Source organism: Danio rerio, chromosome 5 (assembly GCF_052040795.2).
Source record: "Danio rerio strain M-AB ecotype USA chromosome 5, GRCz13ab, whole genome shotgun sequence".
In the NCBI taxonomy this organism is placed as follows: domain Eukaryota; kingdom Metazoa; phylum Chordata; class Actinopteri; order Cypriniformes; family Danionidae; genus Danio; species Danio rerio.
This window is the reverse complement of record NC_141025.1, coordinates 32397764-32420896: the sequence shown is the minus strand read 5'-3', so window position 1 is coordinate 32420896 and position 23133 is coordinate 32397764. Positions and strand designations below refer to the sequence as shown.

General features: G+C 32.7%; 1 protein-coding gene across 9 annotated transcripts in view; it reads right to left on the bottom strand.

The window, feature by feature from the left end:
• camkk1a (calcium/calmodulin-dependent protein kinase kinase 1, alpha a) overlaps window positions 1-23133 on the bottom strand; it is a 136524-nt gene that overhangs the window by 25222 nt on the left and 88169 nt on the right. For all 9 annotated transcript variants that reach the window (XM_087251877.1, XM_087251881.1, XM_087251874.1 and 6 more), the window contains 6 exon segments: window positions 15986-16037; window positions 15695-15828; window positions 10712-10748; window positions 9320-9341; window positions 7679-7767; window positions 916-1115 (listed from right to left, as the gene is read on the bottom strand). In XM_087251877.1, the coding sequence (XP_087108003.1) occupies window positions 916-1115; window positions 7679-7767; window positions 9320-9341; window positions 10712-10748; window positions 15695-15828; window positions 15986-16037 (534 nt within the window).

Sequence of the window (23133 nt, the reverse complement as noted above, 5' to 3'; positions counted from 1 at the left end):
TACACACATACATACACACACACACACATACATACACACACACACACACATACATACATACATACATACATACATACATACATACATACATACATACATACATACATACATACATACATACATACATACATACATACATGTGATGATTACAATTATTTTTGTGATTTTCAAATTCACTTTTGATCAATTTATAGCATTTTAGAAGAGTAAAAGTAATAGTTTCTGGAAAATAAACAAAAATGTACAGTACTTAAAATTACTGTTATTTATTTAAAATGTATACTGTCATCAGTGCTCCCAGTTGTGTTAATATTCGTAATGTGACAAAAATAAAGCCACTATGTTCTTTAAAATAAACATATTTTATATTTCATTTATTTATTTTTTTATGTAGTAGCCAAATGTGATGATTGCAAGTTTGATGAAACTGTGGTTGAAAATGTGGTTTTAATTGACAAAATTATGTGGCAAAAAAAGGATTTCAAAAATCTAAGAAATTAAGTTTGCAAAAACTGGAATAATCAGTTATTAATATGTTACTGGTTCTCATTTGCATCTGATTTGTAGCCATTATAATGCACAAACAGAAATGAAACAACTGAAATGTGGAACACATATAAAGTGTAATATTGCTTTAAAAATGAACAAAACATTATATTATTTCATATATAAATGTATTATTATTTACAACACTCCAGACATCACTTTGGGCACTACGACATGGCCACTACTACAGTAAAGAATACAGCAAGAATAAAATACTAGTTAAAAAAGAAAAGTTAAAATAATGGGTAATGTAGCAATATCTTATTCATAAATAAAAAGTCCTTTAGAGAACACTTTTCAATGATATCCTTTACAAAATCTGTTTGAATGATTGGCCCATCACAACCCATCAGCACAGCCACACATTACCTTTCCACTGAAGCTCTGCCGGTTGTCTGACAGCGTCTCTGGAGCCATGAATGCAGGAGTCCCTGCAGTGCTGGAGAGCAAGGCATCGTTCCCCTCAAACTGGTTACTGACCCCAAAATCAGCAATCTTGACATGGCCGTCATCTCCAAGCAATAAATTTGATGGTTTGATATCCCTGTGAACGATCTTCTGATAGTGCACTGAGCCAAAAGAGAGAAAAAAACAGTAATGAATAATGAGAAATAATATTCAGTATGCCATCAGTATCTATAAAGAGAACAATGAGCGGTTTCAGATAGTTATTTTGCTGACTAGATTTAGGAGATCAATCAAACTCATTCGTTTATTCAGAAAAAAATTTTAATCAAATGAGGAATATATTTTAGGGTTATCTCTATTTTCTACAACTCCTCCTAGGGATTTTGGGATCAACACCAAAATTGGGTTTTGTCATCTAAAGGCCTTGGTGTTGTCAAATTATGATGACTGAGTTTTTGTCGAAGGGCATCTGTTGCGGCCACACAAACTTTGATGTTTCGCCATGAAACAGGAAGTTGTTATAACACAAAATTCACATGTTTGATAACAGGCTTATATATATATATATATTCTTTTTACAATATTTCCCAAATGATGTTTAATTATTATTATGTTCAAGTCTTATTTGTTTTATTTTGGCTAGAATAAAAGCAGTTTTTAATTTTTAAAAAACATTTTAAGGTCAATATTTATTAATATAATTATTAATTATTTAATTTAATTATATATTTTTTCGATAGTCTACAGAACAAACCATCGTTATCAACACAACATGTTTTTCTTTTTCATTTCATTTTTGATCCAAGGAATCACATAATCAAAATTTGAATCAGATAGATTTCATGATTTTCTTTCAGTGTCACATGTTAATTTTTTTTTTCAATATCATCAATACAAAAACTGATGGTTGTTAATTTTTGGGATATAAGAGTAACAAATTGGTGATTTTTAAATTATTATAAAGGGTAATACATAAATCAATCATATAATTTTAATAATATATAAGTTATAATATTGTGCAAATTAATCAAATCTAACCTCCTCGATCTGTATAATCTTAGTTTGTTATTAATCTATTCGTTTGACAAGTTATATTTAGAAACATTACAAACAAACATTTTTTTGTGTAAGAGTGAATCTTCAAGGCAAAGTTAGAAAATTATATTATTTGGAATCAGAAAAAAAAAAATCTGAACATGAAAACAAATCCAAACTAACACAGCATTGCTTAACTTTGATAGTTTTGGTCTGACGTCCCTAGGGAAGGAAAGCCATTCCAGACTGGAACACATGTTAACATTGTTATTAAAGATAATCAAGTCAAAATATTGTCATGAATAGCAGCGATGTGAGCTAACAAAGTAAATAGTGCAAATTTAGATTTCATGATGGCTATTAAGCACAATTGAAGAGGCAGCATAAAATCAAGTGTGTCTGAGCACAGGAGGTCTCAGCTTAAATCCAGCAGAATAGCTGAAAAAGGTCACGAGCAGAAGCTGAATTTGACTGGTTAAAAGATGCCTCAAGTGGTCAATCAGAGATAACCTGTCCTTCACTTAACATCTTTCAGTCATGTGTCATTACTGCTAATATATGACAAGAGCCACATGTCAGACATCTTCAGATGACAAGCATGTTAATGAAAAAAGAAAACCCATTAAGGAACAAAGACGCGTGTTCAAAGTACTAGCAGGTTATTGAATATAATTATTTCATCAAAGTCAGCAAGTGGTGAATGTGACACAGAAAAAAGCTTATGTAAGATCATGACTATACGCTTTTAGAGTGTTGTACAGTAGATGTGCTTCTGCTTCTTGTGTTATATGTGTTTTCAACATTAATAAACATAATAACTGTAATGACTGATTTCTACTAAATAATTTCTTTTCCACGTTGACAGTACATAATATTTCGCTGGGTATTTTGCAAGGTACTAGTATTCTGGTGAAGTGTAATTTAAAGGCTTAATTAGGTTAAAAAAATAACTTGGCAAGTTTGGTTAATTAGGCAAGTAACTGGATAACAGTGGTTTGTTCTGTAGCCAATCTAAAAATATATTAGATATATGACAGCGTCACCAAACTGTTGACTTGTGCCTAAACCATTCAGAAACTGAATACCGTATATGCGACCTTAGGTTCACAATCACCTGTTTGTCTTGTTCGTATATATATATATATATATATATATATATATATATATATATTAGAATCTTGCTGGTAGAAGTAGGTCATCTGGGTACTTCTCGCCTATACTGTTTTTCAAATAAAGTGAATTCAGACATACTACTTGGCTCGCACTACAGTTTTTAACAAACCATGTGGTAGGGAAGTATGCGATTTCGGAAGTAATCGATTTTTGCCCTCAAACAGTAAAAATCTTTTTAAAATTGTAAAAAAATACAAAGCAAAACACATTCCAACTGGCATTCAATGACATTATCATCTGTGGAAAAAATATCTTTTAAGCATATTTTAAAGATTTACTTCTTCTTGTTTGATTACATCATAACTTTAGTCTGTACATTTATTTTAAATTATAATAATGTTTAAAATGCCATCTTTATCAATTCAGTTACCGTCCTTGGTGTGAACGTCCTAAATTAATAACAGTGACATGGCTCCCTGTTGCAGCTAGCATAGTGCTAATGAAACAAACAGAATATGGATGTTTCCTCTGATCGCAGTCCACAAATTACCAGCACAAACAAAGGAGCTGGTTGTGAACAGACTGATTTGTGCAAATGGCCTGTTGCCATCCAGACGGTTGCCGTAGCGAGTGTTGCCTGGCTAGTAGGATTCAAATGAATTGATGAAAGCCGCGTTTCCACTTGATGAGCAGAAACAGACACTTCAATCAACTCTGCTGAGCTCATTCCTCTTGTTTGAGCGGCCATCTTAATTAAAGGTTCAATACAATTTAGGCTCCAGCTACATACATATTGATTAGCCTAAACATGTTTAACATTGTCTGCACTACAGTGTAAATGTCTATTTACAGTAGGTATTGAGCTCTGCTAATTAATTAATATTTACTCACATGGTTTAGTTTAGGACCACTTAATATATTTGTGCAGGATTAACTGTTGTTAGTACAGTATGTGCTGTCTTTAACAAAGACTATAAATATCATTTAAACTGTAAAATATAGTGTTATTAATCATTTTAATATGATTCCTTTTAAAAATAAGACTATAAGGGCATACATACTGTACAATAGAAGTGAATATACCCTTAAAGTATAAGGTGTTTTAAGGCATTATTCTGAAAACCCATTGTTGGTTCATCCTGGTACTTGGTCACACTTTATTTTGATGATCTATTTGTTGAATTTAAGTCAAATTGCATCTATATGCCAACTAATTCTCATTAGAATACAAGTAGACTGTTCGGTTGGGGTTAGGGTTAGTGTAAGTTAACATGTACTTGCAAAGTTTCTTATAGTCAGTTAAATGTCTGTTTAGCAGCAGTATCAACAGCAATTAAGGCAGTCTACTAATGCTCAAATGCACCATCAAAATACTGCGTTACCTGGTACTTTAATTTATTGAATGTAGGGCCATTTTGGGGTGATTTTAAAGCAAACTGCTCGCATTAATACATCTCATATTTGTATTATTTGAGGAGTAAAGTTGTTTAAATAATTTTTAATTATTTAAGGGTTTATACTGTAAGCAGTATTTGCAACCTTTATTTAACTACTAAATATGTACAGAGGGAGAAAAAAGTATTCAACACGTCATACTTTTTTCTGTAAAATAAAATATTCTAAAGAACCTGTTAACATGGAATTGAACCAGATTTCGGTAAAAACCCAAACAATACAAACATAAAAATAAAACAACAAAAAAATCTGGAAAAATTGTTTCAGTATGTGTAATAACAATGGAATGACACAAGTAGAAAGTACTAAATTACTGAAATGTATTTAATACTTTATATAAAAGACTTTTGTGGTGCTGGCAGCTGAAAGCAGCCTCTCATATGGAAAACAAATTCATATGCATTGCACAGGTGTGATTTCCTTTTCACAGACTTTGACATCTTGATGGTTCTGTGAGTCTCATCTATCAAATCTAATTTTATTTTGTATATTTTACTGGATTTGAGTCAGGTAATTGGCTGAGCCATTTTGCAGCTTGATTTTCTTTCTCTGAAAGCATTTGAGAGATTCCTTGGCTGTGTTTTGGATCATTGTCTTGCTGGAATGTCCACTTTGGTTTCATCTTCATCATCCTTGCAATGTAGAAGTTGGACTGAAGCAGCTAACATTTATTTACACTGATGAAAGGAAGAAGGTTGCTGAAGAACTGCTGAGAGATTTCTGTTGCCGTCTGGGCTTTCACTGCCTTTCTATACCTTCCTTTCTTTATATGTTCAATACTTATTTCCGGTGTCATTCTATTTTATTACACATAACTTCATTTGTAAACTAATTAATATTATTTTATTATTAACCAGGTTTATTAATAACATCTGGTGAAAACTTCAAGTCAACAGCACCTTTAGAAATATGTTTTCTGAGAAAAATGGTGAAGTCGTCAAAACTTATTTCCTCCACTGTACATGAGGCATTTACAGAACATACATTTTAAAGTGATGGGAGACGAAATATACAGCAAACTCAGATGTTTTCCCGACCCAAAGAATTATAACAATGTTATCATCTCATGCAGCAAAAGTGTAGGTGCTGCAATAAAAAAGCTGCATGATAAAATATAGTAGCTGCAAGTTTCCTGCTGACATGTTGCAATACCCTTCTTTGGCATGTAAAGATTTATTTAACATGGCAACTGACATAAAAAATGAATTATTAAATGTTGATGCAGACTGGTGGTGTGTGTTATCAGTGCTTGTAAACGTGTTCAGTGCTTAAACCTGAATAGAAATATTTTCACTTATAGAAACAGAGAAACAAGAACACTGTGGTTAAAAAAACTAAAAGACTTAAGCAGTTTCATAAATGTAAATGATTACTCATCTCTTTGGGTCAGTGAATGTCCACTGCCAAAGATTTAATAGACACGTCTGAATCATTTTCATTTAGGAATAACATCCCACGGATGTATGGATCAAGATTGTGAACTTTTAATGATTATATGTCCAGCTCTAATCAAATATAATGCCAAAGATACTGTTGGTAAATGCTGCTTGGCTTTAACTGCAACAAGAATATCCCTTAAGGGGTTTATTAATTATAAAAGTCAATTTTTTAGCTTATTAATCAGTATTAAGGTAATAAATGGGTTTAGTTATTAGGTAGGACTACGGATGTAAGATCATGCTGAATATGCAATTTATACAGCAAGTACCAATAAACATCCAATATCTTAATAACAGGCAGGTAATAAGCCACTATTTAATAGGGATAATTGATACTTGAACTAATGTGTTAAACCCATATTATTACACTGTATAACCCAACAGTCAACTTTATCAAATGAAATAGTTAAATCAAAATTGACTGACAGATAATTCTACTCATTTAAAAAAGAGTTTTGAACTCAGTGTTAATAAGGTATATAAATGCCTCATTACTTCAACTTAAATGGAGTAAGTTCACAGTGCTCAAATAAATTAGTGTTTTTTTAAGTCAAATGGTTTGATGCAGTCTGTTTCCTTAAATGGTTTCAGTTGACTTAACATATTGGGTTTTACAATAAAAAAGTTGGTTTGAGTTCTTTTAATTTATTGCGTTTTACTGTGCTCAAATTGCTTCATTTACTGAAATGCATTAAGTTCAAAGTACTCATTAGGATTAGTTTTTGAACTTTAATGGTTTGTTGCAATCGGTTTCCTCAACAGTTTGAGTAACCTTAATTTTTTGGGTTTTACAGTGTAGTTTTCTAAAAGTTTATGTTTTAATTAAATAGGTCCTCATTCGCAAACAAAATTCAAACATTGGTTGAAGTCAGTTTGAAACTGTAGTTTCTTTTGGGTATCTCTTTTTATCCCTTTATAATTCAGAACAAAAATAAAATTATTTTGAGTTTATCATGTATATATAAATATTATTTATAAGCAAATCCCTCTGTAACATATTCTGAACAGATATATGAATAAAACAGCAGTTTTGTGCATGTACATGCAGCTAAAGTTCAGATTTAAGGCTCAGCGCAGGAGAAAAATTTTTTTTTTTAAAAACAACTGTTGAAAATATGTATAGTCATGGAAATCTACAGATTATCTACAGATATATATATATTTTTTTACATAAAAAACCCAAAAATAAAACCTCAAAACGAACAGGCGCATGCAATAACAGTGTTTATGCCTGCAGTGCCTGGCCTTAATACATCATGTAATGTTATCTTTATGCAACAACATGACATCTAATTTCTTGTAATCTACTACTTCTTCTTTTGACAGATGAGAAGATCAGAAAAGCCTTTAGATATAGCACAGACGATGACCTCCTCTATGCACAAACACACAAGCGCACTGCCACATTCGCTCACTTCATTAGCCCAACGGGACGCCATGATGTAGTTAAAACAACAAACACAGAGACTGAGCTCTCTTGGGCTTTTATTTTTACATAAGTAATGATTAATGTCTGCCGCTCGTCTGCTGGAGTCTGCTCCTCTCTTTCCTCCTGGGGTTTATTTAACTTCAGACGCTCGCTTACAAAAACCATGTCAAGGTGGTCTCCTTAGAAACTAAAAATGGAGCCCACTGAGGTCGATCATTGAAAAAAAGCTTTTCAAATAAAGGAAGTGACTCACAGTACTCGATGCCCAGGACAATGTCTCTGAAGTAATGGCGGGCCTGGTCCTCGGTGAAGGGACTGTCGCTTGGAACCTCCATTACAGGCCTGGAAAAAAAATGGAGACACTTTATTGAGTTAACAGTAACACTTTACAATAGGAGTACATGAATACTGATGCATTCATATGTAAGATAAACATTACTTTATTATGAATTAATGATGAGTAAATGCAGCTAAAACCTACTTGTGAAAGACTATGCTTGTTGTATCAAAAATGTAACATATCAAATATACTGTAATATGTATAGTGAGCTGTGTATGGTTAAAGGTGAACACGTTCTCTTTTTGTTAGTCTCAATGAGTATAAATTTAACAGCAAAACAGCACAAAAATAACAGAAATATTGCTGCAAAGTTTGAAAAAAAGTCACAGCAAAAATAAATAATTTTAGTCAGCAATAAAGAAGTTTTTCCTTCACAAATTCCAGAAGGGCCTGCATGGTTGAGCACTGAGCAGACAAAAAAACAAACAAAAAAAAACACCTAGAGACAGGTACTGGTATTTTAACAGGTACAGCCTGGAGACTGCAGTTGATTGCCGGTTGACAAGCGGGAAAAAAAAGGCAGAGAAAAATAGCCATATTAATAGACAAATTCCATGAAATGATGTGATAAAAATGGTAGAGAAAAAAATATCTTGATAAATGGGACGTAAAAATGACCACCAAAAATGCCTGATATACTTCGACAACAAATATATACAACATCTGGAATAAACCTTTTAAAAATCCACGATATTCAAGATTTTCCATGACCAGTGGAAACCCTAAATACATTACAATCAATTCCAAAAGTTGAGTTCACAAATCAAATGTGTGACGACGTAACACTAGGCAACTCAGTTGTGCGACTGTGAGAGAACAGAGGATTCTGGGAAAGCAAAGGACTGCAGACACAGTGGATGGAAACAAACTGTGACTCTGAGATTTACATATAAACCAATCACAAAAACCACTTAGCACAAAACAAGGTCCTCAAAGGCCATTTCATTCATTACCCACAGGCAGTGAATCACGATTGAGCAGAAAGGCCAAACATATTCAGCCAGGTCTAGTGAAAATAGACCATTCTGTAATTATGCAAAGTAACTTCTAATCTGCTCTTTTCAAGGCAGAAGCTCGCAAACACCAGAGACGCCGAACAACACATTTCTCTCCAAAACAAAGCCCGGCCACTTGGCACAAACTCATAATCAACCAAAGTAAAATGTCACATTCGAAAAAATATAATAAACTAGAAGACTGTTGCCCTTTAAATGAGCTTTTTGTGGGTTTAGAATGAGAGAGAGCAACAGAATAAATACATTCTCAAGTAAAGCTGAAAAAATTAATCGTTTGACATGACATTAAAAAAAACTATTCAATTACAAAAACCTAAAGAACTGATCTAGAAAATGAACTGAGAGACTGAGAAAGAGAGAACATAAGCATTTAATTGATCTCTTTGGAACAAGATCTAAATGACGACAGATACGCAAGAGAAGGCAGTCAATGAAGGAGGGATGAGGTGATTAATGGAACGACAGAGGATGGAAGATAACATCATGAAAGCATCAATTACGCACAAAAGATGACTAAGTGGACACGCTGAACACTCACCCTTTCTGCATCAGCTCAAACACTGCAGAGAAATCAGAAAGAAAGAATCATTAAAGCAAAACCATTGTGAATCCATTGTGAACAGGTATATTTGGGTATTGACAAATGTATTATCCGCTGCACTTTATGTAACACAATGTTCCCGGTTCTTATTTACGATGTCATCATATCCTCATATGACCCAGTTTGCGTTTTAGAAATTTGATGTGTGCTTTTATTCGCACCATTGCTTAGTGGTGTGAAGTCTTTCAGGATTTTCTTGGAGTCCATCAGCTCAAACGCTTTATATTCATTCCTACAGTATGAGTCAGTAGTGAGTCACACAGACTTGCATTTGAAACTGTTATTCTACAGAATCTCACTTCAGCCCATTAGGAAGACGGGCCGCACTGTTTGATCTGTTTGAAATGTATGCCATGCTCTGCTTTTCATTAAAAAAGTAAAGTTTGTAATGGAAGACCTCAGGGGTTTCAAACTGACTGAAATCTTGTGGTGCAAAGTGCAATGCAATAATCTGTTCTTGATACATTAAAGAGCTACTTCAACACATGATTTAAAGAGAGAGTTCACCTAAAAATCTAACTTCTTTCATTATTTACTGACTCTTGACTTGTTTCAAACCAATTGTAGTTATTTGTTCCGCTAAAGACAAAATAAGATATTTTGAAAAATGCTGGAAACCAATGACTTCCATAGTATTTATTTTTATACTATGGATATCAGTGGTTACAGGTTCCAAATATTCTTCAAAAACATCTTTTGGGTTCAACAGAAAAAAAAAATAGATAAAAAACATTTATTTGAAATACAAAGCTTTTGTAATTTTGTATATTTTAAAAGCCAATGTAATAAATCCCTACTAAATAAAATTATTAAAAATACCATAGATATAATCAGTGTTTTAGACTAAGTATGTGTCGCATTGACACAAAGATAATCAATCACGTGCTAGCTACAACAGTTTTTACACATACATTTAAAGTCAAAATTATTAGCCCCCCTATGATTGTTTTTTTCTTTTTTTTAAATATTTCCCAAATTATCTTTAACAGAGTTATGATCTTTAACACATTTTTACAGTATGTGTGATAATATTTTTTCTTCTGGAGAAATTCCTATTTATTTTATTTCGACTAGAATAAAAGTCGAGTTTTAATTTTTTAAAAACTATTTTAAAGACAAAATCATTAGCCCCTTTAAGCCATATTTTTTCTAAAGAACAAACCATCCCTATACAATAACTTGCCTAATTACCCTAACCTGCTCAGTTAACCTAATTCAACTAGTTAACGCTTTAATTGTCACTTTAAGCTGTATAGAAGTGTCTTGAAAAATATCTAGTCAAATATTATTTATTGTCATCATGGCAAAGATAAAATAAAAAAAGCATACCCATATGAAGGTTGTCCTCTGCTGGGTCATCCAGTACCTGAAAAAAGAAAGTTTATTAAAACACCATTTGCTGCACTCACTGTATAATGATACTGCACAGTCACTTTTTTACAATATGGGCACACTAAAAGGCATTAAATAATGCATAACTAATGCACAGGTAATCTTGAATTAATGTATGACTCATAAAGAGTGATTACTGCATCAGCAGCAACTGAACAATCTATATGATTCATAGCTTAAGTAATCAGTATATTATTATTAGTCAAATGTGCCACAATCTATTAATTTCCTCTTATTTTCAAATTATCAGCTCTATAATCTAAATGCATGGTCTAAATCAGGGGTTCTCAAACTTTTTAGCCTGCAACCACTAAATTAATAACTCCAGTGACTTGTGAGCCCCATTATGCTCAAAGGTGGTTATAAACATACAAATATTGTACACAATGGTGCACACACACCAACAGGAACTACCTGTATAGTATATAAACACAAGCATATTAACAACACATTGCAGGGGTCTAACAAACAAATAATTTTTATAACCATTATTCATTGTTTCACTTAATATGAATGAGAATAATATTAATATTAATAATTTAATATTTTTAATTAATAATAATTTTATATGAATAAAAATTAATCACTTAATGAGAAAGGTTGGCACAATGTTTACAGCACAAGACTATTCTTGGTATAATTATGAAGATTATCCTCCATGTTCAGTCGTGGGCTTTATTTTTTATTTATGTGAGTGCCATAGGATTGTCAAAGTTTAACATTGTGCCGTAAAACAAATCTGCTGCAATTAAAGCTTTTGCTTTGACGTTAATCTTGCATAATAACCACAGGGGTGGCAATCCAATAAAAAAAAAAATTTCAAAGGCTGATGGCTTTTTATTTGCATGGTGTTTTTTTGTTACTATTAAATATTAAGTATGTATTAAATATATCATAAGGTAAAAACAAGTTTTATCTTCTGTAGGTTATGGATAAAATATAGTAATCCTAATAGTTTAAAAACATAAATGAGACTTTGCTATTTTAGGGATGGGAAAAAATGGATGTGTTCTGGTCATATTATGCATTAAACATGCTGGATTCCACCAAAGCCCAATGAGATGAAGACGACACGAGAGTTGTTAGTGATGACTGAGTCCTTGTCTTCTGGCATTGCAAGAATGCCAGTAAAATCTTTGTGCACTGCTGCGCATCCCTGTCTGTGCAATAAGCAATGCATACGTGTTGCGAACCTTCCTATAGGCGCATATGGCTAACAAGCTCTTTAAATAACCACAAAAATAATATTGCATATTTACTTTAGACCAGCGTTTAGTTGGTCAATTGCATTCTCTTTTTCAGTTGCCTCAAAATAGCAGCACATCAACAATTCACCTCCATTACAGATCAGCACACCTATGGGTGCACAAACGGGTGTGAATGCATTTGCTATCCAAACAATATGACACTGGATGGAAAATTATACCTATGCCTGGCTGAAACTACATAAGACAGTCAAGAACTTAGTAGAGTGTCAGCTAGTTATAAACCAATGTGTGCAAATATGATATGACAGAAAAACTAACACCATTGACGAGTAAGTCACTCCGAACCTGCTAGAAAAAGTTGCTTATTACTGGAAAACCTTGACAAAAAAGATGCACTCAATCTGAAAACAGCCAAGCTCCTGGCACAGGCCTCTACTTTTAGTTTTACACGAGTGATGAGATTCGATAAGCATCGGGTGCAGCTCATCCTTCACTGCCAGCAGAGCTCCATTTCTGTTTCCTGTATTAAGGCTATACTTGAGCCGGCAGCCGGAGAGCCGAGGAGATTGGAGTGTAGGTGGTTCCTCTTCCTCACTTTCTAAGTTTCCTTTAAACATTTTTCATGCTCGGATTGAATGTCTCTCTTCCATGCACCCTCTCAGCCCTCTTTTCTAATTTTGCTGACGTACGTGGGAGACGCTGTGATTGAAGAGCACTCAGACAGAAAAAGAAAGATCATTTTTTTTCTTTCAGCATCCCTCCTTTCTACCTTGCTTTTCTTCATCCGGCCATCGATTGCACTCCTCCTCTCCCCACCCCATTCTGAGGGCACCGAGGGCATCTCTGTTCAACAGATTTACTCCTGGCTGATTTTCAGCATTGCTATAATTTCATCCTCTCTAGTCTGTAATTCGGCTTGGTTCTTGAGGGTCTAAATCAGTTAAATTCAGTTCCCATTTATATTTCCTCTCCATTTGTTTTAAGTGTCTTTGCAATTCTAATCTAATGTTTTTATCTGACTGCATCCAAGACCCAGAGTCTCCTAATATAACTACAGCAGCAAGTGTTTATTAACCAGTTAAGCTCTGGGGCTATTTGGGGTAATTCCGCCTGAATTTGGCCTTCCGATTTAAAAAGCTTCCCATACCCACATGCAGAGGTGTAAATATAAAAGTTTGGTATCATTTGAATGGAAACTCTTTGAAATTTCATAAAATACAGTTGAAATTGAAAACAATTGTTGTATATGTTGTCTGTGTTATAATAAACACAAAAAATGTGATTTTTTATATAAACTGAAGTTTGGAAATGTGTAACTCAGGCCTTGAGTGTTCCAGCACCCTGGACACAATTTTATTTCTTTCCAGCAGGTGTCAGCAAACACAGGAAAAATTATTTATTTCTTTATAATAATTTATGTGAGAGTTATTCTATTCCAACTGCAAGGAGGAAAAATGCCTTTTTTTTTATTTCCGCCTACCTATTTTGATGTCTCCCCATACCCTCATACAGTACAATAAATGCAATATCTCAGTGTCATTTTACAGAAAACCCTTTCAATTAAAAAAAGAACTGCTGAAAGTGATAAATAATATTATATATGTTGTCTGTCCTATGATGAACCACCTCAACACAAACTGCTTTTAGTTTTTTGTTCTAAAGCCTGATTAAAAAGTGTATAACTCAGGCCCTCTATGTTCCATCAAACTGCAGATTGTTTTGATTGTTACCAGCATTTGTCAGGAGAGACTAGAAAAAAGCATTTTGTTTTTATCATGTAGTATGCAATAATTATGTTAGTTCAACCGAAGGGTGGGAAATCAACTTATTTGCTTCTGATCTGTGACTTTTACGCACTCTGTTTTGGACACCTCTCTTCCTGTTCGTCATGCAATATCTCAGTCACTGATTGGCTTATCAAGGCTCGCGATACATCAGCGTAAAGCCGAGAATCTCACCTTTGTGATATGTAATACATCTGGATAGGTTAAAGCTATCATATTTTCCTGAATTTTGGAATATTATGACCCTAATTTGTTTCGTTTGGCACTTACAAAACACAGCAGGGGGTTACTGACACATCCTCAGAAAACGCTGAAAATGGACTCATTTTGCAGAGGACAACCTAACGTAAAAGATGATGTAGCTTGTTTGGCTATCTGTGCTATCTCCTGCAGCTCACGGAGCAAATAATCAATAATTTCCCTTGTATGTTTCCAAAAAATGAGTTTATACTTTATGATTCATTTTTGAGTTTAACTGGTTAATCAATAAAGTAATAATAAATTCAGAAAAATATTCTGAAGTAAAAAAAGAAAGAAAATAAAAGTAATAAAATAAATAAACAAAATAAAATAAATAAATAATAACATAAATAAATAAATAAATAATAAATTAAATTAATAAAAGAAAGAAAGAAAATAAACGTAATAAAAAATAAATAAAGGAAATAAAATAAATAAATACATAATAAAATAAATAAAGAAATAAAAGAAAGAAAGATGAAGTAATAAAATAAATAAAGGAAATAAAATACATATACTATAAATAAAAGTAATAAAGAAAGTAAAGAAAGAAAAGAAAATTAATAAAAGAATCAAATAAAATAAACATATAAATAAATAATAAATAAAAGAAAGAAAAGAAAGAAAGAAAGAAAAAAATAAAAGTAATAAATAAATAAAATAAAATAAATAAATACTAAAAAATAATAAAAGTAATAAAATAGATAAAAGTAACAAATACACTAAATAAATAAATAATAAAATAAATAAATTAATTAATTAATAAAAGAAAGAAAAGAAAAGTAATAAATAAAAAATAACATAGATAATAAAATAAATAAAGAAAAGAAAGAAAAGAAAGAAAATAAAAGTAATAAAATAAATAAAGGAAATAAAAAATAATAATAAAATGAATAAATAAAATAAATAAAATTAAAGAAATAAAGAAAGAAAAAAAAGAAAAAAAAAGAAAATTAAAGCAATAAAATAAACAAATTAATATATAATAAATAAAAGAAAGAAAAGAAAAAAGAAAAGAAAAGTAATAAAATAAATAAAGGAAATAAAAAATAAAAAAATGAATAAATAAAATAAATTAAATTAAATTAATAAATAAATAAAAGAAAGAAAAGAAAAAAAAGAAAATAAAAGCATTAAATAAACAAATACATAATAAATAAAAGAAATACAAGAAAGCAAGAAAGTTATAAATAACAAATAAAAAATAAAATAAATAAAGAAATAAATAATAAATATAGAACATAAAAGTAATAAAATAAATAAAAGTTACAAATAAAATAAATAAATAATCAAATAAATAAATAAATAAATAAATTAATTAATTAATTGATAAATTAATAAAAGAAAGAAAATAAAGACGATAAAAGTAATAAAACAAATAAAGAAAGAAAATAAATAAATAAGATAAATAAATAATAAATAAAAGAAAGAAAGAAAGAAAGAAAGAAAGAAAGAAATAAAGAAAGAAAGAAAGAAAGAAAGAAAGAAAGAAAGAAAGAAAGAAAGAAAGCTTGTTTATTCAGAAAGAGTCTTAAAAGTAACGTTTCAATGGATGAACGGAAAGAAAAAGAGAAGTAGGCTCAAAGAAACTATATTTTAGATTTGCTACTATAAACGTGTTATTAACTGGCACTAGTCATTAGCTGAGGATTATAATAATGAATGAAATAAACTGAATTTCATTTTACCTCAACAAGTTTAACTATGTTCAGATGGTCCAGTTTTTTCAGGATTGCAATCTCCTGGTAAACTCTCTCCAGAGGACCGAGCACTTTAGGCTGCTCCCCCTGGGCAGCTTTAGGACCTCTGGGAGGAGGACGTCCTGCACGGGGAAAGAATGACATTTAAATGGCATTAAAATTAACTGAAAATACTGCTTCAGTTAAACAGAGAAATGCTTCAGCATCTGCTCCAAAAGGACAACATCTGCTAAGCATAACATCTGCATGCATTAGAATTTAATTTAAAGCCATACATACTGGGAAATCCATACTGCTTCATCAGCTTCTTCTTAGATACAACTTTCATTGCCTGCAAAACAAGACAAGATTCAATAAGACAAATCTTACCAAGATTACACAAGTCTGATCTAAGTGAACTAGCTTATTTCCACCGCCCTGAGCATATCAAACGACATAATCAACAGATTTTTTTTTCATCTACATACTAATCAAACAAAGCTTTAAGAGAGTTCAATCAACGACACTCGAGATTCCTCTCACAGCAGTGCTCCTGCGTAGGTGATTGCTAAAGTCAATGTGGAAATGTGGTCACAAACAGTGACTGACAGACTATAAGAAGCTTACAAATCCAAGAGCTTGTGGTGTACATGTGATTTATTTTTACACTTTTTGGGGGGTAACACTTTACGTTCATAAGACTATGATTAAACCTTTATGATCATGACATCACGAATATGAATGAGATTCTAAACATGCATACGAAATAAAAGGTTCTATTTTTAACAATCTAGGCGCAAAGTCTAAAGCGCAAGGCGCAAAAGCATTAAGACCATGTCCGAATCCACTTTTGATGTTATAAGGATGGAAAAATACGGTATAACAGGGTTGTGCTTATTCTCTTAACGAGTTATGGATTTGTTTTGAGCATAACGTGCATTAAACCAATAGGAGTGTCATCTCAGATTTCCTTTAAGAGTCAAATGCGTCACACCATGGCATGCGCAGGTTTGTCTCTCTCTCTCCCTCTCTAGAGCTGCGCTTGATTGGGGTCCAGGTCCAGCTGTGTAGCGAGTGGGAGCGTATATACAGTAAGCGGAGGAGAGGAACAAAGGATGAATCTTCTGCTCTGTGCAGTTCGCAAAGCTCTGCCACTGCTGTTGTTCTGAGGAGCTCCTATCTCCTGCCCAGACTATTTATTGCATAAGTGTGGTGTGGTTGACTGATTTCGTTAGCTAAAAAGTCTTTATTTCTTTTCTAACTGCTCGCTGTATTTTAATCTGAGCCTGTGTGCTTTGTTTTCACTTATATTAAAACTATATTATTTTTGGATAATTGAAGCAGTAGGTTGGAAATCGTCACTTATTTTAAAATCCCGTTTTCTCCTAGTTTGCCTAGTTTGTGGCATGTGAGGGAGAAAGGGAAGTTTTGTTGTAATTTTATTTGGGGTTCTTTATTTTTAGCAGGTAATTTAAAATTATTTCCAAATAGGTTTGCTGTCTTTTTGTTTGTTAGACAAAGAGATGCTTCCAAGATCTTTATTGTTAAACATAAACCTTGTTATTCCTTGATAAACTGGTTGTGATTATTGCGAGCTGGGACAAGAGAAGGGGAAAGCCTTATATTTGTCATCTAAAAGTTTAATTTGTACTTTTGTTATTGTTCCCACCAGCCCTAGACTGGGCGGGACGTAACACACCAATAATATTGTTCTTGAAATTAACAGGTGGTACAAACTGAAATGTCATTGAATATTGATGATGTTGTTATAAAATGATTTACCAGCGTGCTGACATTATTAATGAGAAACTTTAATGACAAATTAAATTCATTCTATTGAAAAATATCCAAGACAATTCTAACAGTCTCATGACAATCACATATATCAAAGATTTATCAAGTCATGTTGTCTTGGTAGGTCAAGGATGTTACAGATTGTGATGTATTTGTTTATGCCAAGTTTTTATAAAGACATCTCAAACATGACATAAAATGACATAACTGAGCAATTGACACTTAAAGGCAATTTATGTTCATAAGCATGCATAAAACCTTTTATATTCATGATATGTGAAATGTAGTGATTATAAAGTCATGTCAGTCTAATGAACACCCCATCAAGTAAAGTTTTGTCTTTTTTCTGGAGAAAAAAAAACAACATATCCAATCGCCGATGCTCGGATCAGATGTCTTTATGTGCAATTCAAATGTTAATCAGATAAATTGCTTTAGCGCACAGAGTTTTTTAAAACTTGTACTTCCATGGAAACAAGTATTCAGTCATCTGCATGTTTTTTTTTTACAACGATAGATGTCCATTGCAGAAGAATTGTGCACCTGTGTCTTTTTATCGGGATGAAAGGATGAGACATGCATACAGCACGCAAACAGAAAATTTGGAGTCTTATGTAACGGGGAGAGTGCTTTCTCTGAACCTCTGCCACTTTTGCTCATTACAGTCAGAGAATGGCAGTGCAACAGGCTGCCAGTTTCTAGCACCTGCGTAAAACATGAGGTTTCATAATGAGCAAGTGTCTGATAACTTCAGAATTTATCCTCGAGTTTTTCATGACACATTCACATACAGTCAAGGAGAGAAATTCAAAGCCTCTTGAATCCCCGTGGTCGGTTTCATTAATTGCTCATGCTACAAAAATCCAGAATGACAAAAACACAATGAGCCTTCATCTTAAAACTGAAAGCGCACACAATATTACACATAAATCAAGACATTCAGTAATGCGAAAGTGTTTTTCTCGTCTCTCTCAAGGACAGCTGGAGGAGGGCCATGTCTGCAATGCTGACGAGTTTAAATAACTCAGTTCGTCGAGAAGTGAAGAGGAAAACATGAATGTTTTATGAACATGTCAGAGGTGGGTGCGATGAAACAAAATTGCTATTTAGAATGCAGTGGATACAAAATGAACTGAAGCCTCAGAATATAAACAACTGGGGAACTGAATCAGTAAGCAAGCAATACCCAAACACTGTTTGTTATATGGGGAGATGGAGATATATTTCCTGTATACTGTAGTCCACATTTAAAAATGACAAAACAATATTTAAAAAATATAATATTTTTTTATTGTACTGTTTGATTGAGTACAGTAAATGCAGCCTTGAACATTAGAGACATTAAAGGGATGGTTCATTCAAAAATAAAAAATGTACATTTCATTTTCTCACTCTCACATCAACTTCTTTCTTCAATGGAACATTAAAAGAACACTTCACTTTTTGGAATTAGGCTAATTTTACAACTCCCTCAAAGTTAAATAGTAATCTTTGCCCTCTTCTGTTCAAAAAATGTATTGCAATTCGTTCAACAATTCTACCGGTTTGAACAGTCACATATTTAAATCGATTATCAACTGACTCACGGTGAATTGTTACATTCCCATTGATCAGTAAGTAGAGGTCTTTGGAAACCTGATATATTCATTTTATTATAAATATTTCATACGTGTATTTTAATACAATGTGGAAGGCTGCATTCACTTGGTCAAACAAGCAATTTTTGCTGCTCAAAATGAAAACAAAAAAGAATGAAAAACATTAAACAAACAAAAAATCTTTTTATTTTATTGCAACTACAGCATAATGAACCAGAGATGACTGAATGTTGCAAAGGAGGGAAATTAAAACGAAATTTTAACAGGAGGATGACTGAAAGAGCAGGGCAAGAGAACACGCAGAGAAAAATGAAGGACAAGTTTTAATTTCAGAATCCTCTCTACCTATAAAGAGTATGTGAACGTGTGTTGCTTGCCAGAGCACTATTAGCCTGCGCACAGGTCTGTGAGGCCAGTGGAGTGTAAAGGCCAGAGACGAGGCCAGTCTCACTCTACTCTGCCTTTATGAAGGGATTTGATCTCTGTCCTCTGTTCATCCTTGCTGTTACAAATCCACACAGCATGAATTAATGAATGGAGCTGGGAAGCGGGAGCTGTATTTTGCTTTCAGACACACTGTTTATTATGACAGATGATTATGAGGACGAGGAGAGGAAAATATTCAGATGTGATCAGTACACCTGCAAAAAATATGAATTATAAAGAATGAATACCAAATGTGAGCACTTTCATATGACGATACATCCTGGATTTGTGCATTTTGATCCAAGCATAAAAAAAATATATATATTTTTTTTTTTTTCCACTGTTGAGTCATGCAGTTTATTGGTCATATATACAGTATATATGCTTTGAAAAGAAGAGGATTCTGCAGTTGAAAGCCCATTCTTTTCAAGGTTATGATTTCAGCTGTGCCTTTCTCCTGTTGCGAGAAGTGCTAGTTTGAGTGTTTGTGGCCTTTTTCTCAGCATGAAGAATCTCATCTGACCTCTCTCATTAACAAAGTGTTCTCATATAGTGAACAGGCTTTCAATGGATGTAAATTATGTGATGTAACTACTTGTGAAAGTGCCTGTCTGAAATATCTGAGATAAAAAAATAAAAAAATTAAATAATAATAATAAAATAAAATACAATCACATCTAGCATCAACAATAATGTGTCAATCTAAGTCATTTAGGCCATGTTTACACTTTCAGGTCTTGATGCCCAATTCCAATTTGTTGCCTATATCTGATTTTTTTGAATGTCCGTTGTCCGTTCTTTCAATTGGGACACATATCTGATTCATGTGTTTACACTTGCCATACAATTTACGACGTTTCGCATGCATAAAGGCAGGTTCTAGCATCTGCGCCACACTAAGAAATTGTCTTACTTTTAGCTCTATGAAATATGCGAAGATAACCCAACTTTAAAGTGATTTTAAGGCGGAGGAGGTAAAGGGCAGTCATCGCATCTTGCGCCTATGGTTTATGTATGGTGTGCTCCACCATTCATGAGGAATTTGTGGGTACGAGAGAGATCTCAGGTCTGATGGGAGCAAATTGTGGCAGGCTTTAATGAGAAGCAGTGGGTTCAAAATTTTAGGATGAGCACACACACACACGCTCTTGCTTCTACGTCATTAAACTATGAAGAAGTACCACGTTGTTGCAAATTTAATGACGTACTACACGGAATGCCTCAAAAAATCTGCTGTTTACATGACTGTCACATTGTCACATATCTGATTTATACACACATATGAAGGAGGCCTAAAATCGATCTCTGTATATCTGAATGCATGCGTTTTTTTCATGTTTACATGGTCATTGAACATCAGAATTGGGTCACATTTAACTGGCAGTGTAAACGGGGCCTCCGACTTTCTTATTAAACATCATAATTATTAAACATAAAAATGGCATACACAATTATAATAGTTTGAAAGTGCTGAGAAGAGTAGTTTTGTGTCATACTGCAGGGCATTTTCGGATATGCAGCTGTTTTGGCACATTGTTTACAACTGTTAAGGTTCCTTTTGCAGCTTTTGTCACAAAAAATAAGCACAGTTTAGCTTATTTTAAGCTGATTAGTGCTGAAAATCTCACTTCCTGTCATGCTGACTGCAGGAAAAGAGAACATTAAAACTTCTATATTAATGCAACTAAAAAAAATCTTCCTTTTCCTGATGTAAATGCTTTTTAAAAAGCCTGTCTTGACTTCATGTGGGGAAATGTTAATTAGAAAGAGATGTCCATAAAAAGTCAATTTAAAAAGTATTTTCCATTTCCCATATTCTACCACAGGGCTTGGTGACAGAATATTATCATATTTAAGATCAATTTGAAAGCAAAAGGGTGTTTTTTGAAAGAGATGCCAATTAGATATATTAGGCTTTTATTTTGATATATATTAGTGATTTTGGTCTATATGACTATTTCAGTTTATAACGAGAATAGGGACAACACTAAACAAATTGCTAAAAACTTTCTATGTATCATTTTCTGCTCCTAATTAGAACACAGCAAGCATATAAAGCAAGCTTTGAGAAGTGCTGCTAATATTTATCAAGCAATAAAAATCCCCTTTCCTTAGGCCAAAGCAACGAGTCTGTGAAGGACTGCTGAGAAGAATTTTACCGTAGAATGACATGACAGTCATTTATGACATTATTGGTGCAACCCAATTTATATACCAGTGTACTATTCAAGCCGCTTTCAACATGTCTGAATAGTGTTTACAGGACAATCTTGCAAGAAACCTACATTTTCACTTGTAAAAAATGTGACAGGGCCTGAACTTTAAGCTTGTCTTCCTGAAAAAAATCATACAAAAACAAGTATAAAATCATACAATTCATTGATAGAATGCATCCTTAATCACTGTCTGCTTCTCCTCTGTCAAATGATGTCACTTGATGACACAAATGATGTCACTTCCTCAGTCATAACCTTAAAAAATGAATGCAATTGTGACAGGACTGACAGAAACAGTAGTATTTTTTGTAGAAATTATTTATGATTTAATCAATTACTGTGAATTATAACAACTTAAACTTAGTTGTTTAAGATTTTTTTTTTAAATAACAGTTTTTAGTAAAAATGAATTATTAAAGCTGTAGCTTCAATTGGACTGAGGACAAGGACTTTGTAAACTGTGTTTTTAATAAAGAAAAACAATCTGAGAAGCAAACGAATTACATATTACTTTACAGAACAACTCACAGAAATCAACCATCAGTCCATTTCAGCAATTGTTTTGGGATTAAATTTATTTTTTAATTATTTATTTTAAAAATGTATTTATTTATTTATTAAACTTATTATGCACTGTATTTCTGTTTTTATTTCAAGAACAGATAATGCACATTTCTGGAAGAATGTCACTTACACTAAAAAGATCAAGATAAGATCTATGACTCGAACTTGGGATATACCCGAAGCGCAATGGTTGTTCATGTTGGCCTACTTTCCATAAGGCTATCAGAACCTACATTTATATGATATATTGAATACATGTACAGCATAATAAAATGTGAAATATCAATATGAAAATTGCACACTTCTGCCAATGAATTCAGTTTATGTTACTGCTGTAAAACTATAGTAATAGTTTGTGATTTGTGAAAAGAAAAGCATTCTCAACTCAGTTTATTAACTGAATTGTTGCACAATAATTCCGCTGTTTTTCTCTTCAGTGCTCTGATAAGTTTTTGATCAGTTGCTGACAAGTTTTCTAAAATATGGCGATACATCAAACTCCAACAACAGTAAACAGACATACTATTTTACCCATTGATGTTTTTCTCTGCTGCAGTGTAAATGTGTCCCGGTGCTGATATATTTTTAATAAATAACATTCTTTAGCACGTTCATTATTAAAATGTGTTGAACTTGTGTTATAAAGACTGTTAAATCATACTGTAATCACATTTCCTTTGTAATGGTTTACTCCCAATACTAATGACAAACCTCCTCCATTTACTCTCATTTACATTACCATTCTATGCATCCTGCCTGTTCTCCATCATTTCTCTTTTCTCTTTTTACAACACTGTAAAAAGAGATAGCTGTTGTCATGAATAAAATCAGGTACAGTAAACTCATTACG